The sequence below is a fragment of the Dasypus novemcinctus genome, chromosome 14, assembly GCF_030445035.2.
Source record: "Dasypus novemcinctus isolate mDasNov1 chromosome 14, mDasNov1.1.hap2, whole genome shotgun sequence".
NCBI lineage: Eukaryota > Metazoa > Chordata > Mammalia > Cingulata > Dasypodidae > Dasypus > Dasypus novemcinctus.
This window is the reverse complement of record NC_080686.1, coordinates 24,091,021-24,117,478: the sequence shown is the minus strand read 5'-3', so window position 1 is coordinate 24,117,478 and position 26,458 is coordinate 24,091,021. Positions and strand designations below refer to the sequence as shown.

Genomic DNA, 26,458 nt, shown 5'->3' with positions numbered 1-26,458 from the left:
AGAATTCATGAGTTTGCTGGTTATGGGAGTCAAAGGTGAAATTTTTAAAAGGAGTTCCTCAGTTAGAAGCTGATTAGTTTTGCCCTCAGCTCTGTCTCCTTGGGCAAGTCACTTAACCTCTCTGAGCTGCAGTTTCTTTATCTCTAAATTCAAAATAATTACCCCAGTTTCTCCTCTTACAAGGTTTTTGTAGGCTAAAAAAAAATAAAAAATCCATGGACGTCTGCTGTGCTGTTTAAACATGAACCGTCAATAAGAGCCCACTCTGCTAAGGTTATAGAAACAAACGAGTAATTTCCTAACATATGACTGTGTATCAGAAGAATAAAATATTTCATAGTCTAAGTTAGTTCAAGCCAAAAGGCCATTTTCTTTTGCAAAGGAAAAGCAGTGAGTTCTCAGTATTTGTCAATGTGAAGGAGAAAAAAAAAATATCTAAAATTTGGCTTTAGTTATGGTCCTTTTGGGGACTTACAGTACAGTGCCTGATATTTCAGATTAATTGCATACTGTACCTATAGGGTGGTACTCCATTTGGGGTTCTAAAATTAATAACCCTCTAGCTTATACTTAATGTCTAAGTAAACCTAGACATGGATCGATGTCTTAAATATACATATACACATATAATTTACTTGTTTATTCATTTTATCAAGTGATTGATTTTACATATATGCAGAAAATCTCCTCTGCAGACTCTCCTCCCCTTGAGATAAGCTTGCTCATAGCTGCAGATCCTGGGCCGACAACCCAGACTATCTTTTGTCCTTTTTCCCAGGGAAGAAACCCTTTTTCCTCCACTGTCCAGAAAGAGCAAACTGCAGTTCTCCTAAACTCTTCCCTTGCACCAATACAAAGCACCGTGTGTTATCCTTTTCCTGCAGCAAGGGAAAGAAATGGCAGATGCTCTCCTTTATCTTTTTATACAGGCTTGAAAAGCAAGATCGTCTGGTTAAAATGCATTAGGGCCAGGGGAAGATCGCTCCTTTAGTGCTACTAATTTGCTCAGAGGTTTTATTAAAATTATCACAAAGACAGTCCTCTGAGAACGTCATACTGGGAGGAACACACCCACCTCTCACAGTAGTCTTGTGCAGGCAGCGGACACTGCTACCCGTCCATCTATTAGCACGGTATAAAGCAGAAGCGTGTTTTGGCTAAGATTTAGATGAGATGATTTTTCTCTCTGAAAAGTAAGATATATAAATCCTAAAATAATTAACTATAATAAGCATATGATTAGCCAATTCGATAAAAATTGGTATTCATTGTGCTAATGCACTATTGTTATCAATTCACTCTAACTCCAGTTGAATGCATAAACTTGGCCTAAAATAATCTTTGGCCATATACCTTCTCTTTAATTTAGAGTTGGAACCTTTCAAGATACATACCAATCTCTGGGCCTCTTTTCAACTGCCACTGGCTGTGTTTTCTCAATGCCCTTTTTCTTAAAACCTAATCATACCATTACTTACCCACCTTGCTTATGTTACTCTCAGGAGCCTTGAGTTCTTTTTTATTCCCCCTAAGTGTTCCTGTAGCACTTTGTGTTCACATGATAAAAAAAACAAAACAGCTCTCCCTGCTCCAGGACTAGGTTTTTATTTTGCTCCTATAAATTTACTTAACCCCGTTTTGATGTAAATCTATTCCCAATCCCCTTCTTTCTGTTGTTTGTTTCCTTAGGGGCAGCTAATGCTAATCTGAATCTGCAAATTTTGCTTAGCATCTCCTTTTGTTTAGCAATCTGAAACATTTACTACTTGCTTCAGCAAAAAATAGCTTCTCTGAAAGGTTTTATTTTTCTACACAGAAGAAAATATTTAAAGCTCACTTAGACCAATTTTGCTTGATTAAGATAAAGTTAAAGTGACTTCATGTCAAGCCTAGCCTCATGTTTCATCTGAGTACCTCATGGATTTGGGTGTATACCAATCAAGTAATGCAAGAAAAGTGTATAGGCCAACCAAGAGGCCAAAAGAAAGAAACCACTATATGGTTTAGCAGAGTTTGATTTAAAATGGTAAATATGATATGACAGCTTTTCCTTACTTTGCCCTCTCTATCACATGTCCCTATCCTACAGCCCATTTTACTTTGAGGTTGATGATCTTTTGAAGAAAGAGGGGAGCAGATGTAGCTCAAGTGCTGGGACTTCCACCTACCATCGTGGGAGGACCCGGGTTCAATCCCTGTGGCCTCATAGTAAAAAAAAAAAAAAAAAAAAGTGTGCCTGCACGGCAAGCCGATTGCCTATGTGGTGCCAATGCCTGCGCGGCGAGCCAGTGCCCATGCAGGTGAGTCACGCAGCAAGGTGATGACACAATGACAGAGAGATGAAGGGGAGAGTCAAGGCTAGGCACAACAGAAACCAGGAACCTCTCTCCACGTCAGAGATCCCCAGGATTGAATCCCGGTGAATCCTAGAGGAGAAAAATGAGAAGAATAGACTAAAAGAGAAGTAAACACAGAAAGTCACACAGGAAATGGACCTAGACAGCAAAAAACAGCAGGGCAGTTGGGGATGGGGAAAAAAAAAGAAGAAATGTTTGAGGGACTGGTAGAGAGTTTTAAGGGTTAATAGAACTTTTTTCCCCTGAACTCCACTAGAAGTTCAAATTACATCTTATAAGGTCCTTCTAGTCTCAGAGAAAAGAACTTAAGCAGTCAACACAATCAGTTGTTAGCTCAATATAGAAAATGGGAATGAAGAAGAATTCGCAAAAGGAGATTGCACACATGCATTTAACCCCCCTCTGTCTACCCCACACCCACCCTTGAAAATGTACTTAAATGATAATGAAAAAATACAAATGAGGGAAGCGGTTGTGGCTCAACTGATAAAGTGTCTGCCTACCATATGGAGGGTCCAGGGTTCAATACCCAAGGCCTCCTGACCTGTGTGGTACGCTAGCCCATGCGCAGTGCTGATGTGCTGAAGGAGTGCCATGCCATACAGGGGTGTCCCCTGCATAGGGGTGCCCCACGCGCAAAGAGTGTGCCCGGCAAGGAGAGCCACCCCATGTGAAAAAAGTGCAGCCTGTGCAGGAATGGCACGACACACATGAAAAGCTGATGCAGCAAGGTGATGGAACAAAAAAAAGCAACACAGTTTCCTGGTGCCGCATGACAAGAATGCAAGTGGATACAGAAGAACACACAGTGAATGAGCACAGAGAGCAAGACAGTGGGGGAAAGGGGAGAGAAGTAAATAAAATATATCTAAAAAAAAATAAAAATGATATAAACCTACAACAAACAAACAAAAGACAGGAGGGGAAACAACAGCAGATGAAGGATATCATCAGGGTTTTCTGAAAATGGAAAACAGGAAAAGTGACTTGGAAGATCCGAGAAAGCTAAAACCTAACAGATTGCAGAAGGGCCTTCTGAAGAAGGCATTTAAGGTACTAGGTACAACAGAAACTGAAGAGACTCAGTGGGCTCAAGAATAGGCTTAATTATGCTGACATGTCAGGATCCCTGATGAAAAAGCAGGCTTGATAATATGCCTGGAAATCAGTCATAGGCTACACCCTTTCCTACAGAGCTGCCACTGTGTATGTCAGTTTATAGGAGTAACAGCCAAGGATCACCGAACATTGAGGAAACCCTTCAACATGAAATATTAAACAGCAAAACAAACCAAAGGATGTTGTAGCTCGGGAGAAACAGGAAATGCAAGAGCAGAAGCAAACTTTAAAATACATGTATACCTGTAATGTAGTCAGAGCAATAAGAAAAGATAACATACATGTGAAGCAAGAATAGGGTACTACAAAAAAAGAAAAAAGACTAAGGAACCTCTCTTGGAAATTAAAAAAAATATATTATCACAGAAAGAAGAATTTGATGGCTATATTGAAAGTTAAGTCAAGAATATATACCCGATAAAGCATAAAGACAAAAAAATTGAAAAATAGAAAAGCTGGGAAGATTAGAGGCTCAGTCTAACATATCCAACATTCAAGCAGAAGAGGTTCCAGAAGAAGAGAGGGAAATAGAGGAAAATAAATAAATAAATAATGCGAGAATGTAGGCTAGAATTGAAAAACCAGTGTTCATATTGAAGGAGACCAGAGTGTCCAGCACATACACTAAGGCATGTTTCCATGGGATGTCAGGAGGCCAGAAGGAAAGGGAAGGTTTTACAGTCTTCCCACTCATAGCTGCACTGCTATAAGGCACTTACGATGCGACACATATTATTTAACACAATTAATATTCTCAGCCACTCAATGAGAGTACTAGTTGTATTTTTACCCTTTTTGTAGATGAGGAATCTAATTTACAGAATGACTAAGTAATTTGCCCAAAATCAGAGTCAGATTTTTAAACCAGGAGACCTGGCTCCAGATTTTTCACTTCTAACCACTATACAATGCTGACTCACTTAAAGCTTCTAGAAGAGAGGGAAAAAAATTAAATTAAAAAGGCACCTAAGGGCGGCAGACTTGGCGCAGTGGTTAGGGCGTCCATCTACCACATGGGAGGTCCGCGGTTCAAACCCCAGGCCTCCTTGACCCGTGTGGAGCTGGCCCGTGCACAGTGCTGATGCGCGCAAGTAGTGCCCTGCCACGCAGGGGTGTCCCCCGCATAGGGGAGCCCCACGCGCAAGGAGTGCGCCCCGTAAGGAGAGCCACCCAGCGCGAAAGAAAGTGCAGCCTGCCCTGGAATGGCGCCACACATATGGGAGAGCTCACGCAGCGAGATGACGGAACAAAAAGAAACACAGATTCCCAGTGCCACTGACAACAACAGAAGCAGACAAAGAAGATGACGCAGCAAATAGACACAGAACAGACAACTGGGGTGGGGGGGCGGGGAAGGGAGAGAAATAAATAAATAAATAAATCTTTAAAAAAAAAAAAAGGCAGCCAAAAGGATCAGATTCCTCAACAGCAACACTGAAAGCTTTGGGGGAAAAAAAAGCTCAATGCTTTCAAAATTCTAAAGAAAAGTTGTTTGCTATATAGAATTCTGCACATAGCCGAGCCTTCAATCAGTAAATTGAAATATTTTCAGAAATTCAGTTTTACCAGTGTGTGTCCTTTCTAAAGAACAGTGAGAGCAGTTAGGGTAAATACCTGTGGAACTTCCACGATAACAGTTGTCCAGTAAGGCTAGACAGCAGCCTGTCCAGATCAGAGCGAGACAGATGGCTCCTGAAGGGTCATCTTCAGAAAAGAGAGAAAGGGGAGGAGGGGGGATAAAGGGAGAGAAACTGTATGATTTGTATGGCAAAGGGTAGGATAGTATCAGGAGATTTCAGAGTTAGTAAAGAAACAGTGATGGATGCGTTAGAAGATTAAGCTGAGTAAAGGGGGATAGGGTACAGGATAAACAGCAATGCTGCCTGTGAAATTTTTAATTTTTGCAGTGCAACTCAACTGTGTTTGATACCTCATTGTCATAATATTCTAAAACCTGAATATGGATTTAACCAGATTAATGGAAGTTTTATGAGATTAACTGTATTGAGAGGCTACAGTAGGGAAGGGGGCAACAAATTATTAAATCTTACTCTTCCTTAATAGAAAGGCAACTGACAAGTTCTAAATTTGATACATCAAGAAACAACACTATGAGTATATTATTTAGATTTAAGGAGATAAATACCAGAAGATATATTAATTGAATGAAAAATCTTAGTAAGGGAAATACTTTAACAGAGAAGAATTTGACTATTGGTTGCTTCTCTAAAGAAAAACTTTCTGAGAGAGGTCCAATTTAGGACCAGACTTTTAAAATAGGGTGTATTAGTCAGCTGAAGGGGTGCTGATGCAAAATACCAGAAATTGGTTGGTTTTTATAAAGGATATTTATTTGGGGTAGGAGCTTACAGTTACCAGGCCATAAAGCATAAGTTACTTTCCTCACCAAAGTCTGTTTGGATCAAGATGGCTGCCAACGTCTGAGAGAGTTCAGGCTTCCTGGGTTCCTGTGTTCCTAGGGCTTGCTTTTCTCTGGGTTCAAGGTTTCTTTCTTCCTGGGGCTGGCTTCTCTTTCCTCTGTGAGCTCACTTTCTGGGGCTCCAGCTTAAGTCTTCAGCATCAAACTCCAACATCAAAACTCCAATATCAGAAACCCTCAACTCTGTCCTTTGCCATGCCTTTTATCTGTGAGTCCCCACTCACCAAGGGGTGGGGACTCAAAGCCCTAATCATAACTCAATCATGCCCAGGTACAGATCAGATTACAAACATAATCCAGTATCTATTTTTAGAATTCATAACCATATCAAACTGCTACATAGGGCTTCACCTAATTTGCTGTTGAAAAGAGTGCCATGCAAATAGGATGAGTAAGATGTCTGTGAAGGTGAGAAAATTGTCCTTAACTCAGCAGAGGGTTTGGAGTAAGGGTAACTGGGGAGTAGTATGGAATTAATGAGACTTGAAACTGGGAAGTCCATTTATAGATGACTAGAGTGCCAAATATAGCTGAGCATTAACACAAAGGCATATACTACTGATGGGTTCATGGAGCCATGTGGCAATGTAAAAAAAACCAGTTAAGTCCCTTCTTTCTTAAACTCAGTATAGCCACAAGAAAATATGTGAATTAGAAGCTGTTGTGTTCTAGGTCACCAATTCAAATACTATTCCTATTAGTTTCTCCATTCAATTTTATGACATGCATGAGTTTAGGGTCAAGGAAAAGATATTTCAAATGAGACTCTTAAAAATGTAGGCATTGCCTGCTGTGTACACGCCTTTGAGTTCCTGTTGGAATTTCTTGGCCAGCTCTAACAACTGAATGATATTCCTCTGTTCCTACCCTCCTTCTCTCTCTGTCTCACCCACACCCACACCCACCCACCCCACATACATGTCCTTTGTCAATACTTGGTTTTTATGTCCTGTAACCAAGTGGATGTTACGTGATGTGGTTTCTTTGTGTGTGCTTAAATAGAACATTCATAAGGTCCCACCCCTAGATTTCTCCTTAATATCCATAAAAATGATTCTGATATTTTTTCCAAACGTAGAAAACCATCCCCAAGGGCAGTCATTGCTTTGGTCAGAAAATATTTAAGTTAAACCTGCAGGAGATCCTGACTGCCGTTATCTTTGTCTTTTTCTATATGTCTCCAGGTTGAACTGGGGTGATCTTTTAGGTCACCCCATTTCCCCAATTGTCCAGGATGCGAACTCTCTTTAAGATGTGCCATCTGCACGTTGCACCTGGAGAACACATTTTTCTCCATTGTGTCACAGGGGTCTGCTCCTAACAGGTGCCCAGGAAAGACAGTGCCTAGGGACTGTGAGACCCCACGATGCTCTCATGCTCCTCCGAGGTGTAGGGCAGGCTCCCAAGGGGAGTAGGACCCCCAGAGCCCACTGCAGGGAGCTCAGCATGCAGCCAAAGCAGCTTGACAGTGCAGCGGCCACAGGGACCCTGTCTCCTCCCACAGGGACCTTATAGGTAATCCAGGGGTGGATGGCAGAGCTGGTTTCTAGCCCTGGCGCTGCTGGTCACTAGCCTAGGAGATGTTCAGACATTTAACTTCTCCGGGAGTCACTTGGTCATCCCTGCAGTGAAAACCTTCCCACTAGATTAACACGGCAAATCCTTCTGGCTCTACAGTTCTAGGAGAAAGTATTGAGCCCCAAAGAGAAAAGGATGAGTGACTATTTCACAAGGAAAACAAATTGGAGATCTGCGCAGAGCTTGGTCAGTCCTGGGCATTTGTCGGTTGGCATCAGCACATGTGTTCAGCATTTGGGTCCGCAGAGATGCATCCAGCACCAGTTTGCACCTTTTGAGTGTCATTCTGTCACTCAACACATGCATGCCATGCAGAACAAGGGAACACAAAAAGAGTTTTTAAAAATAATTATTACTCTTGGAAAAGTATCTTGGCAACACTTCCTGGGGGAAGGCAGGGGGGAGGGGTGAAGAGAGCAGGGAGGAGGCCAGGAATGACAGCATCTCACATACACAAGACAGCTTGTTATTAAGTCAGATTAATCCTTTTCTTATTTAGAGATGCAGTCATTTTCACGTTCTTTCCCTGGGACTTTGTGCCCTAGTGCAGTAACAAAAGATCAGCTGTTTCAAGTGATGCACCTAAAATCAACTATCAAAAGAAATGAAAGTTTAAAAAAAATAAATAAATATTTTGGATGTAAACGAAAGAATGAAAGAATTGGAACAGATGAAAAAAAGTTGGAATATGGACTGTAAGTTTTATATCGGTGTTAATTTCCTGGCTTTGATAACTGCATGTAAGCTGTTCACGTAAGGGAGTATTCTCGTTCTTAGGAAAGGTACATGGAAGTAGTAAGTATTTAAGGAGCATGATGTATACACCCTACTTGCCAGTGTTTAGAAAATAAAAAGGTAGGTAGGTGGATTAATGGATTGATAAGTAGATGAATAGGATGATACAACAAATGTGGAAATGTTCAAAGTCAGTGAATCAGTGTATCAGGATGGGGAGGGGTAAGTTGGAGTTCTCTATTCAGGTTTTGTATTATTTTTGCATCTGTCCTATAAGTTTGACATTATTTCTAAATAAAAAGTAAAAAAAAAAAATGCACTAAGTATACAGTGCATAATAGAAACTCCTAATTCTGATTTTCCAGTCTCTGCTGAGCACCTTAGTATCCCCTTGTTATAAAATTCATGAACATTTCTCTAAAATCTGAATGTAGATAAGTCACTGAATAAAACCTTGATTCTCTCCAAAAACAAAAAAAGAAGGGAAGGGAAGAGGAGGGGGAAGTAAGAAAAGAAACTTCTATTAATAGAGGAAGAGCCTGCCTGTATAAGGCGCCAGTAGTCTCATTTGAAAAGTAATTTCATGTGCCAGAGAGGTAATTTCCTCTTGTCTATGTGAAAGTTTAACCAGACTCTAATGTATTTATCTAGCAACTTGAACAACTTACAATAACCATAGTGAGTATTGACAATTTGTGTGTATTTGAAAGACATGAACATACTGAAAATCCTAGAGGTGCATTTTTCTCCTTTCCATAATCTAGGGATTCTTGACAAAGCCATGGTATTCTCTCACTCTGGGGACCTGCCAAAATGGGGGTGTTTGAGTTTCTCTTTCTTTATTGGAAAACAGTCTTCGACTATCTACTTGGGATGAATGATGATGAAACAAGTTGGTGGACCAACCACTGAACAAATGGACACCACCATCAATAGCAGGGGGGTGATAGAAGCAGATACAGAGGGTGACACAAATTAATGATGGATTTTAGAGGCAGGGAACTTATAAAATCAATAATCATAAAGTCCATCCCTCACCCTAGAATATTTTAGTAAACCTAATGTTTTCACACTATATAAAACATTTTCCCTACATTTGGCTGAGGTTGGCACCATGTTTCCTCCCAAATCTCTGAGAATATCCAGCTGTGCCATCATCCTGACCCCTTACTGGTTCTCCTGCCTGGAATCATGAATTCATGAGGCATGGGTGGGTAAAAACACCTTCCACATCATCTTGTGATCTGCTCGATCCAATAACTGGTCATCAGCTTTGGCCTGACTAATTCAAATGAGAGAGAACCATAGTTATCAACTCCATGCATTTTCAGAGAGCTTCGGTTGCTGTTTTCATTTTTAAGTCAAAATATTGTTAGTTCTAGGTCCATCCTCTTGAGCCTCTTTGAGTATATCTAACCCCTACTTCTTGCTGAAATAACCTGTTGTAGATCTCCCTCCCCACCTACCCATGTTCACTTCTCATTTTAACATAGTAACATTTGAAATTATTAACATTTCAAAATCCTGGTTTATCTGTACAATTTAGTCTCATATAGTAGGAAAGTAGCTCTTAAAAACACACACACACACGCACACACCTAAATTTATTGTTATGCAGTTCTAGAGACCAGGAGTCCAAATCCAGGTTTTGGCAGATCCACTCTTCCTTCAAAGCCCATAGGGAAGAATCTCTTCCACGCCTCTTCTCGTTTGGCATTCTCCTCCTGAGTCTATCTATAAGGATACTGGTCATATTGGAATAGGACCCACCCTAACCTACAGCTCAGTGTGCTAGTCAGAATTCCCCCAAGGAGAGAGCCCTGGCACACTTGTTCTTCCCCCTGATACGCCAGCACTTGCCCAGCCCCTCTTAGGCAGTGCTGGTCACGAGCTGCTTTCTGACAGGGGTCGAAGCACACACATCGATGAGAAATTGAGGAAATATTTTTGTTTGGTTGAATTCTCAACACGAGGACATTGATTTGTTTTGTTTTGCTTTCAGTGTTCTAATCCATCAAATGTTCCAACAGACAAATTTCCAATGTCTTTCAGAGTTTAACGTTTGCTATGCTCTGTGGCATCTTTACGAAGAATGCTTCTGAAATGTGAAATTGTCAGCCGTTTGTATTCCAGTTTGGATGCTGCAGTTGTCACGTGCAGTTTATTGTAGGGTACTGGTATAATGAGATCAAGATCACTACTCTTATTAGGTTGTAACTGAAAAAAAAAGGCAAATTTAAAAACAAATTGTGGAGAGGACTATTCTCTAAGGTTTCCAGGAATTATTTTTGTTTTTATAATGCAAATGAATTTGGTTCTGAAAAACAATGTTTTGGTTTTTTTTAATACCCTTGAAAAGAGGTTCCAGAGTAAATTGAAATAATAATAAGGGAAAATATTAGTTTCTTTATTGGACAACAAAAACTTAAGCATCATTATCTGCCAGGCATATTTTCAGTCTGATAAAACTAGAGTGTTCCCTCTAGTCCTTAGAAAGAAACTGGAAGCTCATCCGCGATGAAGGGCTTGCTGTGATGGATCAAGCCAAAGGCCTCTTCCTCCCCGAAGATGAAAACCTGAGGGAGAAGGGTGACTGGAGCCAGTTCACACTGTGGCAGCAAGGTGAGCTCCTGACTTCTAGGTTGTTCTCTGCAGCCAGGAACCAGATAACAGGCGGGCATCAGCATTCCCAGACTTAGAGGAAACAGCCCAGAATACCTAGATTACAAAAATTCACTGGTGGTTTTTAAACAACTGTTTAGGAGTACTTGTTAATATATGTGTGTGTGTGTATGTGTCTGCATATGCACATATATGTTTGAATAAACATTATAAATAGGATTTTTTTTTCTAGACTTTCATGGTTAACGATAGGTACTGGTGGTATCTAAGTTTGCCAGATTTGCTGTTACAAAGTACCACCGACTAGTTGGTATAAACAGCAGGAATTTTTTATCTCACAATTTGAGACTAGAAGTCCAAAATCAAGTGCTGGCAGGATCATGCTTCTTCCAAAGTCTGTAGCATTCTGGTGATGGGTCACCAGCAATCCATCTTTGCCTCCATCACATGGTCATCTATCTCCCTATTTGTCTTCTACTGTGTCCAAATTTCCTCCCCTTATAAGAACTCTAGCCATAACAGATTAAAGCCCATCCTAATTCAGTTTGTTCTCACCTTAACTAATAACATCTTCAAAGATGTCTTCACAAATGAGTTCACAGCTACAGGACATGGAGTTAGGAATTATAAGGATCTTTTGGGGGAGCATGATTTACTCCAAAACAGGTGAGGATCCCACCCTTTCCTTACCAGTGCTTTAAAAGGAGCTCCCCTGAGCTTCATTTCCTCCCATAAAGTGTTCATGGTGTTACATGCTGCACTGAAATTGCCAAGAGTTAGAGTGGTTAAAATGATATACTAACTAGGATATACAATGATATACTAACTAGTGTCTGAGCTCTTCAGCAATAGGGAGTGGTTCCTATGCAACTCTGTTGCCCAGGCACAAGGAAAGGGCTCCCATATGTGTATGTTCAATGGATTAATATATAGATCTGTATTATAAATGAGGGGCATTGAATTTTTCTGAAAGGTTATTTCCATCTCTCTTCTTGAAAAATCAAGTTAACCCAGGGTTGACAATAGCTGTATAGAAGTAAATCCATTTTGAAGACAAACCAGCTCAAGTTGCACATCTTCAGCTCCACCAAATAAATTGAGGGGATGTGAGCAGTCAGTTTGCAGTAAAGGAAAATAAGGACGGTGGTTATTCTCAGTGATGCTTTCAGAATGGTTTACACATAAAAGAAAGAAGAGCTCTATTAGTAATATTTGCAAGGATTCATCCACCGGAAAAGAGATCAAATTTGTGATTTCAAGTGCCAACAGGATATTTTAATGTGGCTGTGAGGTCAGTTTGTGAGCAACATGCTAATTTATCTGTTGGCATCTCACTAAGCTGAGTCCATTCTGGTGACTCTTCAGAGTTCACCAATACATCTCGTACCTCAGTTGCATTAGTATCTTTATGCTTGGTGGCAGCCATTGGGTTGCCTAAAGGAATGCTTCAGAATAGTAGCATTCTGGCAGTAATTTCCAGACACTGTAGTCTCTGCTTCAAATAAAAACAGAAAAAAAAGAAGTGCTTTGATGAAGTTGAATTGTACAGAGTATTACAAGGCATCTAAACATATTAAGAAGGAAAAGAGTGGGGAGTGGGGCATATAGGAATACCCTATATTTTTTATGTGACATTTGTATAATCTAAGTATCTTTAAAGATAAATAAATAAATGGGAAAAGGGGGGGAGGAAAACATGCATAATAGAGTAAAATTATTTAATTGGAGGAAACATTTTGACTTTTAAGTTTTAATATATTTCGAGTCCATGAATTATCTAGAATTATCTCTTAGAATTGTTGGGTTTTTTTTCTATTTTTCTTGGTATCTGTTAAAATCCTTCTTCCTAATGAATGGAACTTGCATGTTCTTTTTATTCTCCTTTATTAAGTTTGATAGATTTCTATCATGTTAAAAATGCATAAATTTACTTCTCATTATATTATGATTGTCTTCTAATTCTTGCTTTTTATATTTAACTTGTATTATTTTTGTTTACTTTATTATCCTTTTAAACCTTTCAATTGGAATACCTTAATTTATTTTCATTCTTCATTAATAAAAGTATTAAAGGCTATGTACTGACCTCTGGATATAGCTTTGGACTTATTTCATAAGCTGTAATGTATGGTATTTTTACTTGTGTAATTGCACCCCCCAAAAAACTGCATTTGTATCTTGATTTACATTTTGTCTCAAAGTAATTTAGGTATGTGTGTGTGTATGTATGTGTCTATCTGTCTGTCTCTCATGAGCATTTCCCAGTTACTTGGACTTTAAAAGTTAATTTCTACTCAAGGCAGCTGATAGGGCTCAGTGATTGAGTGCTGACTTCCCACATACAAGGTCCTGGGTTCAATCCCCAGCCCAGTACCTCACAAGCAAATAAACAAAAAATCAAATGTCTAGTTGTATTTTTTTTTATGTTGAAATTGAGGTGTTTTTTTAAACAAATCAATTTTATTGATAGATATTAATAAAGCATCCAATTCATCCAAAGTGTACAGTCAATGGTATTTGTTATTATCGTAGTTGTACATTCATCACTTCAATCATTATTAGAGCATTTTCATTATTTCAATAATAATAATAACAGACAAACAAGAAAATTCTTCATCTCTAAATCTTTCTATGTTTCCCTTGCTGTGCATAGCTGCTATTTCTGGCTATTCTTGCACATTATTTATTTATTTATTTATTAAGCAGTTTCATTGAGATATATTCACATACCATACAATCTATCCACAGTGTATATAGTTGCATTTTATTATTATTACAAGAGAATATAGCTCACATTTCTATTTGGGGAAGTTTTATTGTGGCCTTCGATTTGTAGGTCCGGGCTTCTGGGAAGGATCCTATAACTATTTTCCAGATACCAATTAATAATTTTGAGAATAGTTATGAAAGCAAGTAGTAGCATAACTTGCATTGGACGAGGTGGTATTCTGGAAGGCAGATGGCCTCCCTGAGGCAGAGCTTGGAGGCAGAGGAGAGCGAGCACAGGGGGCAGTGGGGAAGGGAAGGAAAGAGGATGAAGAGGCCAATGAATGTTGGAGACTTAGAGGCCTTCTCCGTAGGATAGGGTGCTGGTAGGTAGTTGAAGGCCTTGAAACTGTTCTTGGAAGGAAGCCTTGTTTCTCTCCATATGAGAAGTGGAAATCACGGTAGATCTCTCAGTAGCTTAATCAGTACTGAACTATGTTCCTTTAAGAAATGATCAGCTTATTAGAGTTTTTGAAAAAAGAATCAGAGAATCTAAATAATTTTTTTCTCTGCAAATATGCTTTTAAATTGCCACGTGATGTTAAGGATCATGTAATTTTCTCACATATTAATAATGTCACCAAAAGAGAACATCAAAATATGCCATAAACCACACAGGTGCAGTCATTCTCCCAGACTCCATAGGAAATAGTGCTAACTGAGCCCAGTAGCCTTTCTGGATAAACTCAGACTGAACCTCTGTATCCTTCTCAACACACTGTTCTCGGCAGCCTTTATCAATTAATGAGAGTCATTATGTAATAGAGTCTATTGTTATCCTAGCAACAGAGCCTTGAACTTTAAGAATACAACCCAAGGCCTTTAAAACTCAATTCCCAATTCCATGACTATCCCTTATAAAGTTTATTCAAGTATAAATGAAGTGTTCAAGTGAGTCTTTCAGATCGGCATTAGCAATTACATTTCTTTTCTGGTCCCTTTTCCCAAAAAAACGAAGTTCATCACTTCTTAAGAGTTACTTTAAACCTGATGAGAAATTTAAAAACAAACAAAAAACCCAAGCCTCTAAAGCCACACTGAAGTGAATTGCTGACAATGCTCTTTGCATGGTACAGTGATTAGCTCCTGCACAGCTGCGGCAAAATAGTAAGTTTCGTTCTAAAGCATGGGCTTTGGAAACGAGCCTCCCCGGGCTGGAGTCCTGGCTGCATTGCTTGTTACCTGTATGGTGAGAGCACATTCCTGAAGCTATCTGACCTCGGATTCTTCATCTGGAAAAATGCCAGTGAAAACAGTGCCTCTAGTATGTATGGGGTTGCTACTAGAATCGGTGAGCACTTTGCAAAGAGTTTCACACACGGTTACCTAATAAATGATAAATGCTATTATATTTATAATGCACAGTAATCGTACAGTGTGTAGTAGTAACGGTACTGGAGAGGCAGTTCACGGTCATGGGTAAGAGCACAGACTCTGGGTCCAGCCTGGTGGAATCGAATCCCAGCTCTGCCGCCTGCTGGCTGAGTGAGCCCTCTGTGTCTCGTTTCTCTTCTGTTAAATGCAGCACTGGTAGTGTCTCCCTCCCCGTGGGCCGTGGGCCTCAGATCAGTGTTTCTGTGCAAATAAAGCGTGCTGACCGGTTCCTGCCCGTGGTGGGCGCCAAGGAGCTGGCGTTGCATTCCCGCACCCTCAGGATCATAGGTGAACACTTAGAATTAGTACTGGCCACCCATGAATGCCAACAGGCTGCTACACAGCTTTCTTCCCCTAAAGAAAATCTCCTCTCTACAGAGTAGAAAAGCGATGTGGGTCTAAATAGTGAGTCCCTAGAGGTGCCATAGGTGAGACACGCCTGTTCTCAAGTGGCACATGCTCAGCCCTCGCCGCCATACCTGTGGGAAGCGCAGCCCCCTCTGGCTCCTCCTCGGGCTGCCAAGCTTCACATAACCACTGCCCAGACATGACAAGAACCCAGAAGTGGGCTCTCCTACCGCGCCATCCCCAGAGCCTGCAAACGGGAAGGTATGGAAGTCTAGGGCTCGAAAACCCTTTATGCTGGCTTGTGCAGGAATATGTTGGTTTCAGATGACATCACTTAACTCCTTTGGGGCAATCCATTAATAACTAAAAGGTAGTATCTAATCTTTTACTCAGTCAAGAGGCAAAAAGATTACGTATAAAAAAGTAATCTAGGGAAGCAGACTTGGCCCAGTGATTAGGGCGTCTATCTACCACATGGGAGGTCCACGGTTCAAACCCCGGGCCTCCTTGACCTGTATGGGGCTGGCCAATGCACAGTGCTGATGCTCACAAGGAGTGCCCTGCCACGCAGGGCAGGGGTGCCCCGCATAGGGGAGCCCCACGTGCAGGGAGTGCGCCCTGTAAGGAGAGCCACCCAGCGCAAAAGAAAATGCAGCCTGCCCAGGAATGGCGCCACATACACGGAGAGCTGACACAACAAGATGTCACAACAAAAAGAAACACAGACTCCTGGTGCCACTAATAAGGATAGAAGTGGAAGCAATCACAGAAGAACATATAGCGAATGGACACAGAGAGCAGACAACTGGCAGCGGGGGGAGGGGAGAGATAAATTTTTAAAAATCTTTTTTAAAAAAGTAATACAGGGTAGCAGATGTGGCTCCATCGATTGGGCTCCCATCTACCACCATATGGGAGGCCCTGGGTTCATGTCCTTTGCCCTCCTTGTGAAGGCAAGCTGGCCCACACGTGCAGAGAGGTGATGGCCCGTGCCCAGCGGAGAGTTAGTGCAGCAAGATGATGCAACAAAGGCAAGTAAGCAGACACAGATGCGCACAGCAAGTGGACACAGAGAGCAGACAGCAAACAAGCAGCAAGGAGGGGGAGGATAAATTTTTTTAAAATCTTAAAAAAAAAGTAATCTAATATAGATTAGTTGTTTTCCAAAGGATTAAGATCCATTTGCATTTCCTTTAGCTCTCATTTTATTCCCAGTTCATCATTATCTTTGTACAGAACACAGCTAGCACTAATTATTTTAAATAAAATTAAACTCAACTTTGGATGCAGCATTCCCCTGTAGGAAACTTGCATAGTTTATATATATATTTAAAAATCCATTGTTTGACTCCCCATAAGAGCAAATGAGGCTGTGTATTTCCAAGCACATCTCTTGCAGATGGTGATGAAATTCGTATAGCCCAGGGGTGCTTAAGGTCCTGTCTCAGAATCTGTATTACTGACACAGTTCCTCATAGAAAATAGGCCTGAGGTACAGAGTCTGATTGCTAAGAATCTGGCTTCAGTCAGCATGGCCGAGTGGTGGCGGTACAGGATGAGCTGGGCGTGAGAAGGCCCTGCCCTTCAGGATGGAGGAGCATGTGGTTGGCTGATGTACTCACTTTCGGTACCTTGACTGGGTATTTGGAACCATGACAACAGGGATCGTTCTCCATCTCTCAAAGGCTTCTCCCTCACCTTCGCTTTTCCTATTCTTTATTGACATAGGAAGGATGCTCTGTACATTGAAAAAAACATCCACTTCCAGTTTTAAAATATGGTGTGCAGGCAACTCTTTTATATAGTCCTAGAAAAACGTTTTTAGATTAGAAATATGATCTAGGCTGTTTTCCTTCCTTAGCAGGAATATGAGCTTCCTCTAGCTGCCAGAACAAATTATCAAAACTTAGTGGCCTAAAACAGCACAAATTTATTATCTTACAGTTCTGAAGGTCAGAAATCCAAAATGGGTCTCCTGGCACTAAGTGGAGGTGTCGGCAGGGCCACATTCCTTCTGGCTGTAAGGAGAATTGGTTCTCTTGCCGTTTCCGGTTTCCACAAGCTGCCTGCCTTCCTTGGCTCACGACTCCTTCCATCTGCAAAGCCAGCGATGGCTGGTTGAGTCTTTCTCCCACTGCATCGTTCTGACACTGACTCTTCCATTTAATTCTCTTCTTCTCTTCTATCCAGAATAGTCTCCTTATTTTATGGTTAGCTGATTAGCAACCTTCATTGCATCTGCAGCCCTTATGTCTCTCTCTCCATGCAACAAAACATATTTACAGGTTCTGGGGATTAAGATGTGGACATCTTTAGGAGACAGTTATTCTGCCTACCACAGGGTAGAGGAGAAAGTATCCCGCAGTGCTCTGCATAGTAGACTACCATGGTCATAACTAATCCATCACTGAGTGGGGAATTCTGGCTTACACTCTGCCAACCACTGTCTGCGAAGACACTGCCTTCTCGAGTTTATTCACCTTCTCATTCCTAAAGTGAGGATGACAGCACTGATGGCATACAGTCAAGCCTGGGTGAGTGAAAGCATTGCTCTGGTTTGTTTCTAACGATAGCTTTGTCATTTATTGTTCTAGGAAGGAGAAATGAAAATGCCTGTAAAGGAGCTCCTAAAACCTGTGCTTTACTAGAAAAATTCCCAGAGACGACAGGATGCAGAAGAGGACAGGTACCTACCGTATTTTCAGTACTGAGAATAGCACAATGAGCTATTATAAATGGGCAAATCCTGACCTTTATGAAGAAATGATTATTTCCATTGGCCCAGTGAATGCCTCTTGTTTTTTTTCCACTTTTTAATGATGCACTTTCTTATGGTTGACATCTGATTTGAAGGTGGAAAACACTTGGTGTTTCTCACTTCATGAAAAATGTTAAGAGTGCTTATTTTTAGTTCTTTCCCAAAGAAATAAGGGGAGGAGAATACATGTTCTGAGTCTTACAAGACTTTCAGATCCAAACCGACAATTATTTGGTACTGTCACTTTTTTAATGTACATAAAGATATATTTATTTCTCCCCACCCCCTCATTGTTTGTGCTTGCTGTTTGTCTTCCTTTCAGGAGGCACTGGGAACCAAACCCTGGGCCTCCCATGTGGGTGGGAGGCACCTAATCACTTAAGCCACCTCTGCTCCCTGCTTTGTTGTGTCTCTCATTATGTTTTCCTCCTTGTGTCTCTTGTGTCAACTCATTGCATCAGCCTGTCATGTCAACTTGCTGTCTTGCTCATCTTCTTTAGTAGGCACCAGAAACCAAACCCAGGACCTCCCATGTGGTAGGCGGGAGCTCAATTGCTCGAGCCACATCTGCTTCCCTGGTGCTGTCACTTTAATTTAGAAATTTCTCCCCTCCATGGTAATGGCTGAATGGAACGTTGTGTTTTCTGCACAGATCAAATATTCCGTCATGCTCCCAGGAACTCACGTGTGGCCGCACACGGGGCCCACCAACTGCAGGCTCCGGATGCACCTGGGCTTGGTGATTCCCAAGGAAGGCTGCAGCATCCGGTGTGCCAACGAGACCAAGTATGTTTCCTCCCGTCGTTTTCTGCTTACCCGTCAGCTCTGAGGGTGTGTGTCCAGTCGTAGCAAAGCTGCGTCTAGGTGGATTTGTTTATCTTCTTCCGTAGCTGACATGGACTGGAGTCGGAGGTGCTCATGTGACCTCTTTGGCAAGCTCCCCTCCGAGTCTCCTCTTGTCTGGGAGTACTGCGCAGTCCTGGGCTGTCCGTCTTCTGTCTTCCCCAAGCACTTTCCTGGCTGACCAGCCTTCGCTTCTCCCTCCAGGATGGACAGATCCACGTTCAGGGCCAGCTGACGTGCTGAGCGTCTGCCTGGGCTGGGCCCCGTGCTTTTGCTCTCCACATTGAATTATTCATAAATACAGTGCATCCCCTTCCAGAGAAAATGCTGGTCGTGTTATACATCCTGCCCTGGAGCGGCAGCACGGTGCAATGGAGGCAGACTGGCTCCAGTCCCAGCTCTGCCCGGAGTCCTGGGAACCGTGGGCAGGCATCTCTGAGCCTCAGCCTTGGTGCTTACAGCACTGGCAGCGGCCGCCCCAACGTAGCCTGGCGGCATTGAGTGAAGGATGCCTGTGAGGCACCGGCGTCAGCAGGGATGTGGGGAGGTTACATCCCACCTGCTCCCCTGCCTTTCCATGCTCTAGTCACAGCAGGTTAATGCACTGTCCTGCGAGCCAGCCCCTTCCCGCTGCCCTCGATCCTCTAATCCTCTTACTCCCCCACCCTCCTTACCTATCCAGAAAGAGCCCATTTAGCTCCCGAAAAATGGAACTTCTCTGACCGCTTAGACTGTGTGCAGTGTGTGTGCTCCATAATCATGTTCTCTGTCTTCTGTTACTGTTTGTTCATTTGTTTGTTTACCATACAGTCCATCCAAAGTGTACAATCAGTGGCTTTTGGTATAATCACAGAGCAGTGCATTCATCACCACACTCAATTTTAGAACATTTTCATTACTCCAAAAAGAAAAACCTGCCCTTCAGCAGTCACCTCTCAATCTCTCTATCCGTCCTCAGTCCTACATAACCACTCATCTATTTCTGTCTCTGTAGATGTATTTATATTTACATTTTATTAAAATGGAATCATATAATATGTAGTACTTGTGTCTAGTTTCTATTATTTAACATAATGTTTTTGTTATTATTTAATTAGAAAAGTTGTGAGCTTACAAATCAATCATGCATACCGCGCAGGACTCCCCTACATCCCCACCACCAGCACCTGGCATTGCTGTGGCACATTTGTTACAAATAATGAAAGAACATCATCAAAATATTACTTCTACCTATAATTTATAGCTTACATTTGGTGTATTTTTTCCATTAACCACCCTATTACTAACACCATGTGTTAGTATTGCACACCTGTTGTAGTTCATGAGAGAACTTCTCATATCTGTGCTGTTAACCACAGTCCACCACATACCACTTGGTTCACTGTGTTGTACACTCCCATGATTTGTACATTCCATCCAAAGTGTATATTCAGTGGCTCTCATTTTCATCATTTCTAGAACACATACATCACTTCAAAAGGGAAAATCCCATACCCCCTGTAGCTTGCTGTTGTTGCCCCTTAGCATTGATACAGTACCTTCTGTTACTTTTTATTATTTAGTGTCTGTTAGCCTGTTCTCCACAGCTGAGCTGGAAGCTCCTGGAGAGCAGAAACCAAGGGGTTGTCTTCTTGCCCATTTCTCATCGCCCCTAGTACAGTTCTGAGTGAAAGATGAGTGTCTGGGTATCTCTGTGGCCATTCATTTGGTGAATGGACATGGCACTGTGGCATGAGGCACTGCAGGAAATGAAGAAGTAAATCAGTTGGGGCCTCCCTCTGCTGGACGTGTCTAGTTGGGAAAACAGTCAGATAAATGACTCTAACTCAGGAACAAATGTCATAAGATTCATAAGAGTGACACAGATAAAATACTATAGGTGAATGAGTGGGAAAAGAGCCCACTTGTAGCTGACACTTGGGAATCATGACAGTGGTGGGTTGTAAGATGGGTAGGACCACCCAGGATGAAAGAAGAGCATCTGCAAAGGCACAGAGACTGGAAATGATAGGGCAGGTAGGAGAACTATTGAGTGTTTTCAGCAACTGAGAGTGTGGACAACATAAAGAGTAAGATTGGAAAGTAAGCAAAAGAGTGGATTAGAAGATAAATCATGGAAGACTTTGAATACCAGATGAGTAGACTTAGACCTTTATTGGGAAGTTATTTTGGCAATCATGGGTGGAATCCAAAGGGAGGAGATGTCCTAATAGTTAGGCTGTCACAGTGACTCAGCCAAGAGGTAATGAGAGGTAGAATTAGTACTCCGGAAAGGCATCGAGAGGAGAGAGCAAGTTTGACTTAAGTGAATCTTGTGCTGGTGCAAGGGAAAGGGGAGTCCAAGATGGCTCCAGTTTCCGTCTTTGATCAGTAGGAGGAGGATGCTTTAGCAGATATTGGGAGCATGGGAAGCATGAGGCAAGTTCAGGGAAAGGATAATGGGTTCTCTTTTTGTATACATTTCATTTATGTTGCCATTGGAACACAGCAATGGCAATATCATGAAAGTGGTAATAGAGGTTTGACACGCAGGAGAGAAGTCAAGTCTAGAGATAAGATTTGAGAGTCAGGCTTAGCAGAAAGTTCTAGAGGAAGCTTGAGAGGCACTGGGGTGATGAAAAAAAGAAAAAGAATCCTTGGACACATCTACATTTAAAAGGCAAAAAGAGTCAGAAAAACCAAGAAGGAGATGGGGAAGGAGAGGGCAGGGTTGGGAGGACCGAGAGGAGGAGATAGAAATGGGTGGACAGGTAGAAGTTTCTTCCAAGATGGAATGCATTTCATGGAATCTTTGGGAACTCAGTTGGCAACTATTAGCAAATAGTGTCCTTTCTTTGGGTCTGCAGGATCCCTATACCAAAGGGAAATGGGACAGGGACATTGTGGGAGAACCCAGGAAGTATGGAGAAAGGTAGAGAAATGTTGGCGGAAGTGCAGAGCAGTAAGTCAAGTCATGAGGACGGCTAAGAGCCTCAGGTCTTAGGATTTTAAGACTTGTTCCTCTCCTTTCTTCTCCTTTCCTTTCCTTTCCTTTCCTTTCCTTTCCTTTCCTTTCCTTTCCTTTCCTTTCCTTTCCTTTCCAACCCCCTTTCTTCCTCTCTTTCTTTCCTTTCTCCCTATGTTCCTCTCTCTTTCTTTCCTTCCTTCTTTCATCTCCTGTCTATTTTGCTTATAGATACTTGGAGCAAAATCACTTGATAAAATCCACTTAGAAATAGGAGGGGAGAGGCCCACAGTGTAGAACTGATCCTGTTCACCAGTGGCCGGAGTCAATAAGGATGGGAATGGCAGTCAAGAAGCGGAGCAGGTGGACAGGGCTGAGACCGAAGGAAGAAATCCCAGAGGGCTCAGAATGCTGGGAGACCTACCCTAGCAACCCACCAACAGGTGAAGTCGTCGCCAGCAGCGTCGTAGCGTATACCTGTGGGACTGTGTTTGATCAATGAAAATAGCTGCCAACTCCTCCCCTCAAATTCAAAACATGATTAGGTTCACTGTCTTCACCTACTGAAGAGAGGAAATGGCACTAAACCAAATCCTGCAACTTCTTCTGAGGGTGATCTTGAATAAGAACATCAATTTGGCAGTTCCTCCATTCCCTCCATACAACCCACTTCCCATGACAGTAAGGTACTGCTGATAGTCACTTGCAGACCTTGTAGTTTGCAAATTCATAGTGATGGTTAAAAAGTGGTTGCCACTCACCTACCTACAGTTGCGCTAGGTGGGATTAAATGCTTCACATTCTGCCCTGCTGAAGGGGACTCACACGTTCTCTGGGTTCTTGCCCGGCATAGAGAATTGAAGCCCACACCAAGGTTGATCACACAAGGGAAAGAGCTTAATTAAGCTGGCAGAGGCCAGGAGAGTAAGTCTCAAATCTGCCTCTCTGAACAGCAGAGGTAGAGGAGGAGTTTAAGGGGTTGGGTTATAAGATTGACAGGGAGGGTTGCATCTTGCTCATGCTCTGTAGCACTACATGCTTTAGATGTATGCTTGGTCATACATTGTATATACAGAAAATGGCATCTAAACTCCACCAGGAGATGGAGAATTTACTACTATAGTGAGTTAAAATTCAGCTAATTCATTCTACTATCCTACTGAGTCTACACTGAAAATTAGAAAGCTCCATTTTGTGGATATCTAGATTTTGCAGTTAGCTTCTGACCACAGCTACTAACTGTATTCTATTCTGATCAGTTGGCTATTTCTGCAAAGATAAGATTAGTGTAACATGGCCTAATAGAGGAAGAGAGAAGTTGAGTGGGGGCAGTTCTTACCAGTGGTCCTTACACTGTTTGTAGGGCCCGTTAAGTGTCAGTGCCCTTCCTCCTGCTTGTGGTTGCCGGTCATTCTCCATAGCCCCACTATGGTACTTGCTTTATGTTGTATTATATTCTCATTCTTCATCATCCTCAGCTCAAGGATGGTTGGATTGGGCTTAGTACTTCATTACAAAAAACAGTGCTTCTCACAGAGAAGTGAGTCAATTAGATTAAAGTGCTGTGTAATGTTTGTAGTGAAAATAGCTATCTGAATAGTAGACCATTGGCTTATAAATATCTGAGGACAGAAGGCGTGTGGAATGAAATCTGGAAATTTCATGCTGGGCTTGTGGAAATACAGTTGACATGGAAAGAGAAACACACGCCAGGAAATCAGGCTTCCCCATGCTAGGTATCGGGAAGCCGTTTTTCAGAGCTCCTCGACTTCTAAAACAGTAGGTTACTTGTAACAATTTGTGCATTGTACCTCTCAGGTATTAGTAATCAGACTGATGTTTCTTCCAAGCCATGGGAGTTCTGCCAGTGTGCAGGTTTAAATATTCCATCACTGCGAAACATATCACGGCTCTTTTATCTGAAGATGAGCTCACAGGTTATAGCTTTTTGTCACTGTAAATACAGTCATCATGTAAAATTAATAAATGCATTCTGATTTACAAAATTCATACATGTTCCTTGTTCATAATTGGAAAAATACAGATAAGCATAATGAGAAAGTAAATTTCATCTTTGCTTCCAATACCAGTGATGTTTCCCAGTCACTTTTCAATATAGATGCATTCGTGATGCTACTTACTGCTGCTGCTGTAGGTAGCAGTTGCACTTACTGTGTGCCAAGTTCTGTTCTCAGCGTTCTCCATATATTAACTTGCTTAATCCTGACAACAATCCCGTATAATTGGGATTATTAAAATCCAGATGTACAGCAGAGGAGACTGAGGCGTAAAGATACTGAGTAACTTGCCCAAGGCCACTCAGTAAATATTGATACTGGAACTGGAATTTGTTCTCCGGCTTGAAAGTGTGTGCCCTGAGCCACAGACTCGTAGCCTCTGAACTTGTTTGGGCTTTGTTGTTGTTGTTTACAAGACTCAGTTCCTGCTGCGCTGACAAAGTGAGCACGTCAGTGCTGGTTTTCCTACAGAGGCAGCTGGGTAGCAAGTGGACAGAGCAGCCACAGAGTCTGAGTTTCTGGACCATTTGTGTCACCCCAGGCGGACCCTGTTTTGGCCTCTGTTAGGTAAGCTCAGTAGCAGCTTTTTTAAAAATTAGGGTTCCACACTTAAAAAAAAAATTCTAGTAACATATATACAGCTTAAAATTTCCACTTTTTAATCATAATTAAATATAGAATGTATTGGTGTTCATTGCATTCACAATATTGTGCTACCATCTCCACAAGCCATTACCAAAACTTGCCCATTACCCCAAACAGAAACTCTGTACCAATATTCTATTTTATGGATATACCACACTTTGTTTATCCATTCTTCTGTTGATGGACACTTGGGTTACTTCTACCTTTTGGCAATTGGGAATAACACTAAGAACATCGGTGTGCAAATATCCGTTTGAGTGCCCGCTTTCGATTCTTTGAGGTATATGCCTACAAGTGAGATTGCCGAGTCACATAGTAGTTCTCTATTTTCATGAGTGATCTTACCCAGAGCTGAGTGGACTTGAGTCAGCGGATAAACATGCCACCAGCAAATGGGAGTTGTTACCTTCAGGGAGTGGCTGTTGTGTAACAGCTTGGGGTGACTCTAGGGAGAAAATCATTCTTTTGAGTCTCCAGCGGAGCCTTCCCAGGTAGGAGGGAACCATGAGTGGTGAGCAGGCAATTCTCCTGGAGACTCCGCCTTATTGCCTGTGAATCATCAGCCTGAAATGTTGGGCAAACCACATGTCCAGGAAACCACGCATCTGCCACTTTGTGGAGAACCGAAGACATCAAGTGGCAATAAGCCATATACTTCCTCTCTGTCTTCCTGTAGAAATACTAGTCTTTTCCCCAGACCTCAAATATTTCATAGTACATATTTTCATTAACCTCTCCAGGTTCCAATTAGGAAGATTGTGTGGAAGTCAGGCTGATATATTAACAAGTAAGATAGGTGTAACATTTTCTAATCCATCAAGAATTATTGTTCAATGGACAGTGTTTGTTTTGTTTTGTTTTTCATAAAGCATCCGAGAGGATAAAGTTAGTCTTACCATTTCTGAATATTATGGAGCCCATCAATTACCAAATCATTTACAGCCAAGTATTTTCTCTTCTTCCATCTTTCTTTGCTAGTTTCCTTGAAACCAGAGATGTCCTGTTCCACAAAATACACCCCTCTTCCATCCAAGTTTGTAATATGGTGTTTTTTTAACTAAATGGAATGTTTTTCTGAAGGTTTGTTTTTGAGTAGTAATTTTGTCCTCTGTTCTCTTTCATCTAAGAAACGTAGTGAATTAACATCAATAGAATTGTTTGACCTCTATTCAGGTTAGCATGGTAGTGTGTGTGCCTTTTTATACATGCAGATATAATTAATGCACACATATACAAATGTGGATGCCTCCACAGGGACTGGAAGTTCCTGCATTGAAACTGGTTGTGTTCCAGTCATCTGTTGAATTGGTTGATGGGAAGTTGGAATGCATTTTCCTATGACAACATTAAATGATGTAGTGGTTCCTGGGCCAGCCCCCCCGCCCCAAATCTCTTTAACTCATCGTGTTTATTATTAGGTCTTTGGACCAGTGACCATATATTATGATGTTTCCGCGAGAAAATGCATCAGAGTTTTAACTTCAGGTTTTAGGATCGAATGTTTTCATAAAAGCATGTTAAGGGCCCTGAAGTCACCCGACCTGGGTTCAAATCCTGTCTTCCCCCTGTAACTTTAGGCATCTTGCATAGGCTCCCTAAGCCTCAGCTTCCTGATCTGTAAAGTGGGAAGAGTAAAAGAATGCCTTGTGTGGTTCTGGATGTTAAAGTAATCCATATGGAATACACTCGGCCCTGTCTTTACAAAGTATCAGGTAGTAATGCTCTCGTTAAATTTGAGCTGTTCTCGTCCTCCTTCCTCGTTGCTGCAGACGGGGCGTGGCGCCAAGCCTTCCTGCTCGGTCAGAGCTGGTTCTTGTACCTGGGTCTGCACAGACGGGGATGAGTGTGGGGCTTGAGGGCCAGGGCTGGGGAAGGGGCTGTGGTTGGGTGGGGCTGAGCGGGATGCCGGCG

At 41.9% G+C, this 26,458-nt stretch overlaps 1 protein-coding gene across 10 annotated transcripts in view; it reads left to right on the top strand.

Annotated features, from left to right (window-relative positions):
* The window catches only part of ASPH (aspartate beta-hydroxylase), a 219,514-nt gene that overhangs the window by 186,201 nt on the left and 6,855 nt on the right, over window positions 1–26,458 (top strand). For all 10 annotated transcript variants that reach the window (XM_071207828.1, XM_071207827.1, XM_058275567.2 and 7 more), the window contains 3 exons: window positions 10,716–10,851; window positions 17,934–18,025; window positions 18,750–18,883. In XM_071207828.1, the coding sequence (XP_071063929.1) occupies window positions 10,716–10,851; window positions 17,934–18,025; window positions 18,750–18,883 (362 nt within the window). The remainder of the gene's footprint in view (window positions 1–10,715; window positions 10,852–17,933; window positions 18,026–18,749; window positions 18,884–26,458) is intronic.